The sequence below is a fragment of the Vipera ursinii genome (genome assembly GCF_947247035.1).
Source record: "Vipera ursinii genome assembly, chromosome: Z".
In the NCBI taxonomy this organism is placed as follows: Eukaryota; Metazoa; Chordata; class Lepidosauria; order Squamata; family Viperidae; genus Vipera; species Vipera ursinii.
In genome coordinates this window covers 89,619,901-89,633,946 of record NC_139517.1, presented here as the reverse complement: position 1 = coordinate 89,633,946, position 14,046 = coordinate 89,619,901, and the positions used below count along the sequence as shown (strand labels likewise).

At 36.7% G+C, this 14,046-nt stretch overlaps 1 protein-coding gene across 1 annotated transcript; it reads left to right on the top strand.

Moving 5' to 3' along the window:
• The first annotated feature begins 3,366 nt into the window (after positions 1–3,366).
• NFE2L3 (NFE2 like bZIP transcription factor 3) lies at positions 3,367–12,837 on the top strand. Its single transcript, XM_083378209.1, is given in 7 exon segments — positions 3,367–4,020; positions 4,023–4,565; positions 9,411–9,508; positions 9,510–9,558; positions 10,446–11,015; positions 11,017–11,059; positions 11,062–12,837. Coding segments are annotated over 7 exon segments (1,947 nt in total). The 5' UTR covers positions 3,367–3,885; the 3' UTR covers positions 11,571–12,837.
• The last annotated feature ends 1,209 nt before the right edge of the window (positions 12,838–14,046 follow it).

The following is a 14,046-nucleotide window of genomic DNA, read 5'->3' as shown; positions in this document are numbered from 1 at the left end:
CTATCAATTATAACTGCAATTATATTTTAACCTCTCTAAAGTTACTTAGATACTTTCTTCTACAATCTATCCTGTCCAATCATCAAAATCATAAATTACAAGGTTTTTTTTCATATTTCTGCAAAAAGTCCACATCACTAATGTAGATATTCTTTTCTCTAATGAAAGATATCAGTTTGTCCATCTCAGAAAATTCTACCAATTTCACCAACTATTCCATTATTATTTTTTTATTGAAAAGTTTTACAGTACATTTTATCTTTAACAAAACAAAACAAAACCCCTCCCAACCCCCTCCCCTCCCACCCCCTTCCCACTCCCCAACCCTCCCCAGCCCCTCCCTCCCTTCCCCCTCCCCCCTCCCCGACTTCCCAGAGCTAAATACAGGGTATAAGAATACAAACAATCATAATCTACCTTATGCAAACAATCATAAACTATTAAAACTATCGCACTTTATCTCATATAAATTAACTCCAAACAGTATAAATATCGCATCAATAACTATTCAAATGCTGGATAATACTTTTTAGTCCCATATTTACTCCACAGTATCTCTCTGTTGCAAATAGTCTTTCAAGTACACCAAAGTCTTTGCCATATCCTCCAAGTTGGAAACTTTACAGTCCATTCTTCTATAATCGGCAATTCTTCCTTTTTGCTAAAAGTCTTACTGCCGTAGTTAAATTCAACATCCGCTTGATATCCACAACAATAGTGTCAATCAAAAATACCCAATAAAAACAATTACAGACAAAACAAATTTACATCAATCATTAAAAACCAATTTTCTATTCTTCTTTCCACCTGGTCTTTAATTTTCCATACTAAAACCAAGTTTATGCAATCTTTCCTTTTCTTAATATATCATACAGCTTCAAGTACCATACATTACTTTCCAAACTTAAATTTTTTTTATATGTAATCACATCATTTTTATATTTTCTATTACGTGTTTCATTATTGCCCATAAAAGTAGCTTACAAGTTAACTTTCATCTATACTTTTTCCCAAACTTGCAACAGAGCATGTCACAAAATATATACCTTAAACACATTATCCACCTTCTTATCACACAATAGATATACATACCAACCAAATAGCAAATCATAACCTTCAAAATTTCAGTAAGCACTACTACAATTCTTCCCAATTAAGTTTTCATAATTATCTTAAAATTAAAACAACATAAAATATTACAAAACATAATTATTTTATATAACTCTACATTTGAGGGTGAAAAATATATCCCCAAATATTTAACCCTTTTAACAATTTCAATTCCCGTTTACTCTTCTAAAACCACCTTTTATAATCCTTATTGCATTATTATCTCCTTCAGTTCTACAACTAAATCTTCAGGCTCGTCTCATTCGTCTAGAAGCAGCACACCTCCTCCAATTTCTGGCCTCCTCCAGTGGCACTGAAATTTGATCTACTCCTGTAACTTTCTCATCTGTCTGCATTGTTCCTTCAGCACCTTGTAGATTCTCTCTGTGTCGTTGAGACTCTCTCTCACCTTTCTTCTTTGTAGATTCCAAAAGTGGTATGGGGGCTGCTTTTAAAACATTACTGTAAAGATCACGTGCCTGAATCACCGTAGTAAGACGATGCCTCATACCTTCATAGGTCACCACCATACCCACTGGTATCTCCCATCTGAACTTAATATCACGTCGTCTCAATTCTTGTGTCAAAAAAGCAAATTCCTTCCTTCTACTTAAAATTCTTGGAGGGATCTCTTTTAAAATCAAGACTTCTTGCTCAACAATTACAAATTCAGTATTGTAGGAGGCTTGAATAACCTCATTTCTAATCGCTCTCTTTGTAAAATAAACCACCACATCTCTGGGTAATTTCCTTTGTCTTGCAATCCACGAATTAACACAGAAAATTTTATCTATATCTTCCATTATTTCATCTGCTGGTCGCCCCAGCACCCCTTCCAGAGCCTCAGAAACTATTTTCTTCAAATTTTCTTTAGGATCTTCTTTTAAGCCTCTAATCCTTACAGCAAACTCCATCTGATAATACTGTACCGAGGTCAAATCACAATCAATTTTCTCCACCACATTTTCGGTTTCTGTCATTTTTACTTCTAATCTAGTATTATTTTGAGTGAGATCTTCCACTCTTTCATCCAAATTCTCAATACATATAGCCATGCCTTGAAATGCAGATAAAATGTCTGCTCTTATTTCTGTTAGTTTCTCTGTAATCTTTTCATCCATAACCTCAGCTAGTTTTTCTGTTAACTTCTCCTCCAGCTTTTTATCCATTATCTCAGCAAATTGTTGCAATTGCTTTTCCATAATCTCTTGCACCACATTCTGCAAATCTTTAACTGTAAGGGCTGGTGCAGGGGACAATAAGGCTTGCAACGAAGACTGCTGCATCAAAGCAGGAACTTTAGAAGATATAGCCGCCATTTTCACCCACTATTGTCTGCTACACACTTCCACTTTCAAGCTCAGCAAAGTCCATTGAGTTAAAGATCAAAAGACCATTTTCACCTAAATCTCCTGTATCGCTCTGCCTGCGTCCTCGTTCTCCAAAGTTCTTTCTTGCTAGCAGGGATGGTTGCGGACGCCCTGTTCTGCTCCAAAAAGCCTGGAGCAGAAGCGCCTCGCAGTCCGGAGCATGCCCAGGCTTCGGGGGGGCTCAATCCTTCAGCCACCAAAACTTTAAGTTCTGGCGGCCCCGGAGAGCTCTACCCCTACCTGGGCACTCGCCCCCTTTTCTTCTCCTGAGGAGGGGCCTTCTGAGCCGCCGAAACAGCTGATCGGCGCTGTTTTTGGCGGCTCTACAGAGCCGCGGGGCTGACAGCCTGAGAATGGCTGCCTCTGGTGACGCCTTGCCATCCGGAAGTCACCAACTATTCCATTATGATGGGTAGTGTTTAATCTTTTTTTTCTTTATGCATATAGTAATCTCACCACAGTAATCATATACTGAAATAATTTTCTATGACTTTTTCTGTTTATCAATCTTAAAAGGAAAATTTCTGGTTTTAATTGAATATTAGTCTTTAAAAATCCTATGTATCAATGTATTTGAATCCAATTTTGTTTAGCTTTAGATTTTTATATATGTACTTTCAGGGTGATATATGGGGTTATGTACCAATAATACCTCATTGTATAAAATTTTTCTTTAAAATCATAGAATAATGTAAAATTCAACTCATTTAACCACATATTTATTCATCTGTATATTATAATCCAAATTCTTAGCTCACTTTATGAAGATTCCCCAAATATTTCCTAACCTGACACATATCCACAGAGTTCTTACTCTTTCATAGCATCAAGGTGAAAATGTACTCAGAGTAGTGACAGTAGCCATCACACATTGTGTCAATTGCTTTATATGACGTTCAAATTTCACAAGATGCACAATGCTATGCAGTTTAGTTTATCTAAGTTTTGATGGTCTGTAACAAAGCTTCTGCAAGGGATGCACAGACATGCCTGCGATTTATACAATGTCATCGTTATGACATCGCTGGATTGGGTGGGCTTCAAATGTTTAGATCTTCCCTCCATTTGGGCTTTAAAGGGTCTTTTCAGTAGGAAGGGCACCTATTCCGGCCTTCAGCGCGCACTCACCCACCCACCCCACTTAAAAAAGCTTCGAAGACTGCAAATGCAGTGCTGGCGAGCGCGGCCCAGGTGTCTTAGAAACGGGAAACCCTTTGAGTTAGTGCGAATTGTGGCGTTTAGAAACAAGGAAATCCAACGCACGTCTGAAGGGGAACGAGTTAGCAAGCTTGATGAGCCTTTCTGTTCCACCGCCATCTGCCGCCAGTCCTTTTGATTCCCCTTTACGTGTGTGTTGGTCTCTGACCTTCGTCTTCTTGCTTCGTCTTCTTGCCGTCTAACACTAATGGCGAAAGAGTCCAGGTTGAGGATGGCCGTGGCAGAACCGCAGCGAAAAACTGGTTGGGCGCTCCCGCCTCCCGGACGCTCCTCCGCCCCACAAAAGACTTCGCGGCGGCCATGGTATATGTGTATAGAAGTAGAGACAAGCAAGAAACGGCAGAAGAGCAGGACGCAACGGCTGCGACGGCCGGGCTCCGACCTGCTTTGCCCTCGGGCAGCTTCCCCAGGCATGCACGCACCGCTCAGGTCCTAAACCGGGTGCCGGAAAGTGGAATGAAAACCCCGAGCGGGGGCTGGCGCCACACTTCAGAGGAAGATTGGCTGCTTAGCCTCGCCCTTGTGGCGTTCACGGGAAAGCTTCCTTCGGGGATGCCGTTCTTCTCTCACGAGGAAGACTCGAAGGTGCTGGAGCAATGTCTCCGGCTCCGCGAGGTGCAAGCGCTGGGGACGCTGAGCTTTCCCGCCAAGCGAGTGGCCCCTTGGCTTGCGCAGGAGAAGGACAAGGCTCCGGCGCTCCCCACCTCAGACGCAGCAGGCCGTGAGAGTAGGCACTGTGGGGAGGCGCGCGAGTTCTTCGTGGCAGCCCAGGGGCAAAGCCGGTGGCTGCAGCCAACCCGAGAGACCCTGGAGGCGGGAGTCGCCTTGCCTGATCCTGGAGAGAAAAAGCGAGGCTTCAGTTCGAAGGTAAATCAGGGGCGGACGAGCGCTTCTAGCCAATCCACCGAGCCCACTTGAGTAGAGAGAAATTGGAAAAACGGAGCGCAACGGAGGTACTAAACCAATAGAGAGAATACTTGTTCAGGATTGAAAGATTTCCTTGGTGCTCTCTGAGCTTGCTTGTTTCTTGCAGACGTTTCATTACCCTAACTAGGTAACATAATCAGTGCTAGTCACTGGTGTATTAAAAGCTTGAAAAGCCCCGTGCTTAATCAGATCTTCTGTTTACCAGGGTTTACTAGCCCCCACTTTTTAACACTGAGACGACAATCATATTTTCACGTGATGGGAAAGGAATTAAAATCAGCCTGTTATGGTCATGGCGAGGGTTTCCTGCTCCCTCCATACCCAACTCTCAAAAAGCATCCCGAAGACTAGCAAGGGACACTGTTATCCATTCTCTCTCCATACTATTCTGGTTCGGAGAAATTACCTTTCTTGTGCCCCAAAAAGATTTTTTGCCAGGAGTCCCAACTGGAGGATTATTTAAAACTTTGGACTGCAAATACAGTACTTTCATGCTTACTTTCTCATTGGTTTTTTTTTTGTTAAGAAAACTGTATTAAATGTGAATAATTTTATATAGAAAAGGGTAAATAGATACGATTTACAGGAGATAGCTTTTCCTCCCTTTTTTCTTCATTTTACACATGCAGGGAAAATAATTCAAACTGGTCAAATGACTAAGGGAGCACTGATTTCCAGTATTTGGAAGTAGAAAGACTAATGGCAAATACAAACAATGCAGGTTCAGGATGGCTATTTATTCATTTTATAAAAATGCTACCCTACTCTTTGGACTAACATTTGGGTTGCCATTAAGCAAGGGGGTTTTCTGTGAAAAAGGATACACACATGTATCCAAGAAAATAAATGAAAGGATGGACAGAAATCAATTCAGTGGCAGAAATGGGGAGTGGTCAGCAAGCATTTAACTATTTCTTGGGGCCAGGATGAAGTGTCCTTCTTAGGTTGGGTGCAGTTCATCTTGCAGGTTGTATTCCTTGAAATCATGGTCTCCAGTTTATGGATATACATTGATTCGATAGGATTTAATTAATACATTAGCTTCTTACAGTCTGGAACAAAAGGTAGTGTAAGAATTTGTGGGTAGCTCACTGTAATATGCTGTAGTTTTTTGTTTTTTCAAGAAGTGTGGGAGGCAGTTCTACTTGCTTTTCCTAGTCCAGCCTTCCCCAACTTTCAGGTTTCCTGTTACCTCCGGGTAACTTGACAAACAACCTGTTGGATTATAAGATTTGAAAATTTATCCTACCTTGAAGGCTTGGAAGATTAAGCAATTTATCCTGCTTTTTTTTGTTAAGACTAGTCTGTACATGTTCAGAAGCTGTTCTTTCTTCACTGCCATGTATTTGTGCTGTATTCAGGATTAGGTTTGAAATTCTTTAATTTAGAATGTGATTGTGGTGTGGCAACTATTTGCCTGAAATGTATCAAAGTGATGCCAGAATGTTTGGGTGTGGTTTTGGACGTTACATTCAACTGTCCCTGTACTGAAACCTGCTAGGAAGGTGGAGTTTATTCTATCTCTGCTTCTTTTTCCCCGCATTCCTTTTGTTTCAGATAAAACATAGATCCAGGTTTACCTATTTTACAATCAAATCCTATATGAATTTGCAGAAAATCTACATTTAAGAAATTTATTTCCAATGCAAAGATACCATACAGAATAAATAATAAAATCATGTTTGGAACTGAGTGAGACTAATATTTAGAAATAAGAGATAACATGTAAAATATAGATCATCTTTTAAATTGGCTAAGTTTTGCTTTTCCACACTATAGACCAATAGGTGTTAGAACAACGCCTATCAAGGATATATGAGATATCAAGGATTACTTTCCAAATGAACAAGTAACATGGGTCAGTGTCTTTCCTGTTGCATTTTATTTTTTCCAGAAGAAATGACCTACCTTCCCTATTTTGAAAATGGATTTATCTATGGTCAGCGACCAGCAAAGTAGCTATAATAAAAGCATACAAAAGGCCTCCAGTACAATGAGCAATAAAATATCTATATATAGACCTGACAAAATGTAAAAATATAAGCAGTAAACAAAATAAAACAAATAAAATAGAATTAAGGCAAAAGAACATGATAGTCTTCCAGGATTAGGACATCTTAAATCTTAAGTGCTGGTAAGAACTTGGCATCTCTGTTTATAACAGCAGGGTTATGGTCTAAGAGAAAAAACTAAATAAAAACTTGATTTCTGCTTGAAATTGGTAGGTATATATTATAATGTAAGATCTCATTGAAAGAGTACACCAAGGTTTGAGATTCATTCTGACCATAGAGACAATTTCTTGTTAAATGAGATTTTGTGAAACCTACTGTTAAGGCTGCCAGGGGTAGAATATTAAAATGGGCTTTAAATCTTTGCATAGTTGCTAAGATTGAACAGGTAGTTTGTAGGTGTGAAAGATTTCTAAGAAACCCACCCATTTACATTTTTCTGTTGGGCAAATACATCTCTTCCTGCAGTTATTAAGTGTAGAATTAAATATATAGTCTTTCACATAATTTGCTATTATTTTTAACAAAAATAATTCTGGCCTATTTGTTTTTTAGTCATTTTCTCCAACTATGAATGTATTTTTAACCAGTCTTTTTGCTTTAGTCTCCACCAGATATGGTAATATGTACCTGATCTTTGTTTGCATTTCCAACACTTGTTTGAAGTATTTTAAAACATTTTTGCTAAATTTGTGTTTGTATCTAAGCTTTGGTTTTCTCTAGATCTACAGCAGAAAAGAGAAAATAAAGGCTGCAATGTCAACTTATTCCCATCTTGATAGTTATCAATAGAGATGCCAATGGGCCATCAAAGTTCGAGTCAACCAGCCAACAAACATAAAATTTGGCCACTCTTATATGCCCCTATTATTTGGTTCTATTTAATCTCTTGATAAAGAATTCAAAATGTTTGCAGATCAGGACTACTATATATTTAAATGAAGCTGCAAGCCATCATGTCAGATTTACGTGTTAACCATAATCCCGCAAAGAATTTAGCAGATAATTATATTAAAATATAACAAATATGAAGCTTTCCTGCAGAGGTACGTTTTGTTTACTGAGGTTTCCAAAAGTAATGTTTATAATATGCACGCTGAGTTTAGTAGATTGAAAATAAATGTATTTTCAGTGTAACTTCAGCAATCCCTTAGTGAAAAATGGACTCTATATATCTATGTGGGTTCCTGTTGTAACCTTTTTTATATTCAAATGTATAGTAATGCCAATTTTGTACAAATATTTGAACATTTTACATGAGTTTTGATTTTTCTCTGTTGAGTTGTCGTACAAACCTAAAATCATTTTCAGCAATATAGATTTATTATTTATGTTCTCTTCTGAATTTACATTGAAATTATACCTTAGGCAAGTTATTGTAATTCTTACCAAGAAAATAATCTATGCAGAGATATATTGCTTTTACATTGTCCCATCTCATTTAAACATCTTGACATATATTGTACTTTATAATACTTAAAAGACATCCAATTTCCAAACTTTTAAAATACTGATTTTATAAGAATTTTTCAAGAAATTCAGATTTAGTATGAAAGTATTAATGTAGATTTTTCAGACATAAAGATGATTTTATGTAAATTGTACAGTATTTCTGGTTTAAAATGTTTTTTCCCCTGCTGTAAACGGCATTTTGAAAAAGTATTTATTTGGCTGCTTCTATGGTAAGCTGTAAAACAAGTTTCTCCACCTTAATCTAGAGCAATCTTTCAAGTGGTACAAGAAATGAGTGATTTTTAAAGAAATGAGTAATTTTTCAATCTAGTTAATACCAAACTTTCATAAGCATATAAACTGGAGTGCTGAAAAAGAGAGAAGATCCACATTGCTTATTTAAGACATAGCTTCTAACATTCTCTGTTCTATCATACAGTTTCTTATCAAACACCATACACAAAAGCAATTTAATTATATTTGCAGACTGGTTAATTTTAAATATTCCTGTCCTTCCCTTTCAGTTCCAAGCTAAAGATATGTTAAAAACTCATACATAATAAAAATACAGACCACAGGAAATCCCAACAATATACAAGTTTTTACTCCTGCAAAAGGGAGCCAAATTTTGTCACACAGTTCATTTGAAGCTCTTTAAATGCCTTCCATGATTTGGCAGCTGCAGCTAAGGAAATTCTGATACATATCCCTAATAAGCACGAGCCAAGCCAAGCAAATCAGAACCTCTGCGTACCTAGAAGAAAATCATTACTGAGGCTCAATTGATGATTCTTTAAGGCAGAGGTGTCAAACTGCTGGCCCATGGGCTGGATGCGTCATGCTGAAACTGCACCCAGCCCACTGCTAGCAGAGTCCACAACAGCTATAGTGCATCACACCATGGATACCTATTGCAGAAGTGCCATATTAGCCTATTGAGTCACTATAGACAAGAAAGCCATTCAAGCATCTTCAACAGATGTTGGGGCTATACTTTTTTCCTTAAGTTTTTGGAATCTATGGAATCAACAAATCTAATTAGCACAAAGAGGTGAAGTGTTATGTGAAACTCTGGCAAAAGTAGGGTTTTTAAAATTTTGATTATTCATCATAAATATCTATTTGAGATGTCAAATCATTTTGTATAAAGAACATCATTAAATAAAGCATGTCCTTTTTAATTTTGACCAAAATATTGGGGATGATCAGTAGAACTAATTAGCTATTGCTTAGACTGCATGTTATACTTTAAATTTTGAAGTATTAGTGATCATCAGTGCTGAAAGTATTATCTTTAATAATTGTTTTCTTCCATTTATAGGATTTAGATTTAAAAGGCAGGCAGGAATACTTGGACTATTTATTACCAAACAAAAATGAGCACTCAGAAATTCCAGAGGAAGAAAAACAAGAGTGTGATCAGTGAAGAAGCTGACTGGAAGGAGAGGGAGTTCACTTCTATCCTCTTGGTGAGAATAAAAAACAAACCTATTCTCCCTTCTGGCAATTTACCATAGCAAATATATTGCTACATTCACATTTGCTAATCTCCAGCATGGTTTTGGGAGGGAAAACACAATAGAAAATATTAAAATTATAATTGATTAGGACATTAAAGAATTTAAAAATGTAGTTGTACCTAATTATCTAAATAACTTTTCCTTTTTAGTAGCTGACTTAAACTTTTTAAGTCCAGTTAAGCATTCATCCCTATTTCTTTGACATCCTACTCCTCTGAAATGATGTGTATTTAATAAACAGCCAGCTTGTCCAGTGGTTTAGCATTAATTTGTATAATAGCTAACAGATGTTGTGATATTTTTTCTATGCAAGTTGTGTAAATTTCTTTTCTAAGAGAAAACTAGCATCCTGAATTGCAGTCACTGGTCAACCCAATGTTTTTTACCAGAGAAATGTAGACATGGTGACACATATTGGTTTAAATCCTTTGCAGTCATAATTCATTACAACCAACTTTTTAACTTGGTTCTAATATTTTTAAATTATAATTTGATTAAATAGCAGTTTTTTTTTTACTAAAGAAGGCAGAGCTGAAGAGTTGCCATGCCGAATACTGGTCCTAAAGCAGTCCCCAATACTGACCAATTTCAGCATGACAGGTATAGATGGTATGTCTTTTTCTTCAAGATGACAGCAGAAATGCTGTTGTTGTAATTTTCACTGTTAAGTCTTGCATTCATTGCAGTCCTGTAGCAAAAATGTGGTAATAGACTGAGGACCTTTGCAAATACTGTAATTCCGTTCTAGAAAACCTTTGAATCTATGTTCAGCCTGGTAATATTTTCAAATGACTTACACGATTTACTTTTAACAAACTTTTTTTGCACCCTTTAAGGAACAAGCAACCAGCAGAAGTGTGGATTTGACAAACTTTAAGAGACCTATAGATTTGGCCCAAGCTATTAGCCACGATGTGAGCCTTCACGATGCGAGCCTTCACGATGCCTCGGTGATGGGATCAGACCACCCTAATGTAACAGATGCAGAGACCTCTTTAGAGAGACTGGAGATTCTACCCGACTTAAATACATCTCCAACGAACGAGACCAAGATGTTAGAATTATTTGCAAATGATCAATGCTGCAGAAGTCTTACAAACCAAGATTGCTTTTTCAGCCTGAATGGAAATGGATATGAGAAAATACATTTCACGTCATTAACCATGGAAGAAAATTTTGATTTTGCAGAAACTTGTCTTTTTGAAGAACGAGATTCAGATTCTGGATTTTCTTTAGACTTAAATTATAGTAATGCATCGCTTGTATTTTCCTGTAACAAGAATGCCAACTTTGGCGCATCAGATTACTCAGGAGCTGTAGGAGATAGTTGCTTACAATGTTGCCATACAGAGTATCAAAGCACTTATAACCATAGGACAAAATCACTAGCAGGTATATTCCATGAATCACACATACAATCATGATTTCCAACAGCTGACATTCTCAATGTCACTTATTTTAGATGGCCAGAAGAATCCAAAAGAACTGAAAATGAGAGAGACACAACTCTGAATGATGAATACTGGGCAAAAGCCCTAAGAATTCCATTCTCTGTTAATGATACAGTGACCTTGCCTGTAGAGTCTTTTAATAGCATGTTATCAAACTACTACCTAACAGATAATCAACTGTCACTCATTCGTGATATAAGACGAAGAGGAAAAAATAAAGTCGCTGCTCAAAACTGCCGTAAACGTAAACTAGATGCAATTATGAACCTGAAAGATGAAGTGTATCATATTCAGATGCAAATGGAGAAGCTTGAGAAACAGAAGACACAATACAAAAGGTCAATTAGAAATATAAAACAAAAATTGAATGATCTTTGCTGGAACTTTTTCAGTAAATTGAGAGATAACCAAGGAACAATTAATACAAGCCAATATGCCCTTCAGTGTTGTGGAAATGGTACTATATTAACTTTACCTGAAAAAAAAGTCAATCAGAAACCCCCAAACTGAAATAATCATAGACAAAAATTTAAAATGTTTTAATAATGGTGTTAGGACTGCATTTGCAAGCCAGTATAAACATGAATTGTATCCCCTTGCCTAATTGTTTTACTGTTTTAAAGAATTTCAACCCAAGCAACTTTAACATGGACTGAAGTCATTTTGTATTTGTTCTGCAGAATTTATTCAGCTTACGCATGTATGCTTATGAAAACATGCTAACTACATGACCACAGAAAATCCTATCACCTGCAATTTCAATTTCATTAGTTACAAATAATGGAATTTTTAAAAGTAGCACAAAACCATCACTGCTTTTCATGTATGGATGTTCCCAAGAGTAATCCATACAGACCTTCACTAGATAGTGGCAGCTGGGGCTTAAAATATAGGGGCTAGCCCCCCCCCCCCAACTTTCTTTCTGACATTTGCTTTACTTACAACAGTCCTTGACTTACAACAGTTCGTTTAGTGAATGTACAACAGCACCAAAAAATGTGACTTATGACCGTTTTTCAGTTATGATCTTTGTAGCATTGCTGGAATTGTATGATCCAAATTCAGACGCTTGCCAACTGGTTCATATTTATGACCTTTGCTGTCCCAAGATCATGTGATCCCCCTTTACAACCTTCTGACAAGCAGTCAATGGGAAAGCCAGATTCACTTAACACCTAGGTTACTAACTTATGTGGCAAGACAAGTTGTTAAATGGGGCAAAACCCACTTAACAATAATTTTGTGCTGGTTAAGTCGAGGACTACCTGTACTTTCCATGCTCTGCTTAGAAAGTTATTAGGCATCACTTTTGCACGATGTATATACAGCCTTTGAAGTTGAGTGTATTATTCATTTCCAGGGTGTAGATAGTCCTCAACTTACAATTTGTAGTTATAGCAGCACTGGAAGTGTTACCTATGACCAACCCTCACATAACCATAACATCCTATGGTCATATTAGCAGAATTTGGCCACTTGACAATGGGCATATACTTATGATTAGTGATCCAGTCGTGTGACTGCATTTGTAAACTTCCCTGCTTCCCCTGCCTACTTTTTCACCCGTTTATACTATACAACACCACCCAAAGTGCCAAAACCCCCCAGCAATCATGATGTCCTTGCTTATCACATGCAGTCAAGTTATGATGCTTTATGACTACATCACTGACATAATTTCCAGTTCCAATTGCTGCTGTAGCCCAAATACACCTGTGCTGCTTATTTGGAAACAGTGTAACAAAACACGCACACTTCAAACATTTTATATTTCCAGACATTAGCAACACTATTTTACATTGGGAAAATTCCTGAGGTGTTAATATTACAATTCTAACCATAAGTTTCATGAGCACTGATTTATAAGAGCTTATATTTATATACTGAAAAAGCTACAAAAGCAGTTTACAGAAAAATTGTGCTTCTGTATGTATTTATACAATTTATATTTACAGATGCCATTATTTTTTTGGGGTGGGGTGGGGTGGGTTCTTCTTAATTACAATGATAGTCCTGTACAATACCATAAAATGCATTGTCCAGTGAATCAATACTTATTTGCCTAGGTTATACTGGTTTAGCAAGAAAATTCAGAAAAAGTATTTTTAAAAAATTGTATATCCCTACTTTTAAAAAGGTTGTACTGGTTTAGCCAGAAAATTCGGAAAGTTATTTTTAAAAAATTATATATCCCTAATTTTAAAAACAAATAACCATGTAATGACTAACGCATTATCTTGGGTTACAAACATTTTTCTTTGATAAATTATTATCGTGAACTTCAAAATTGTTGAGTTAGTGCTGTTTAAAATAGAAGAAAATTATTGGGGAAAATTATTTTATACATATCTCCCTCTGGTACAAACATTGATTTAATATGCATCCTTTTCAATCCACTTAAGATTCCCATATTGTGTTTGGAAAAATATTTACTACATATAAAATACAAAGCTATGACCTTGTTGTTAAGCAGGTCATCATGTGACTGCCCAATTTTAAAAATTTTGTAGCAGTTGCTAAGCATCCGATCTAAAATCAAGAACTACCTGTAACAGCCTTGTACTTTGAACGTTAATACAGCCATTTATTCCATAATGGGCATATGCGATTATTCTATCATTACCTTCAAAGACCAAGTTAACTATATTCCACTGATTTTATTTTCCTATTTATAAGAATCCAATACTTCAAATGTACTGAAAAAATTGGCAATATTATCTTCTACAAAGCTAATGACTTTAAATCTAACTTTAGTTCTTAAAAAGGGGCAGAACAGAATTACACCAGGTAAATACACTTAATCTTTCCATGCATTATACCTGATGTTTTTGCAGTTGCTATTGCATATATTGCATTATGTATTCAAACATAAGGATATATACCAATAAAATTACCAGCCATTTTGCCCCTCATTTTTTAAACTAGATTCTTATCTAGTTTCTTACCAATTTTCACTGAAAAAGCACCTTTTCAGAATATTGTTGCT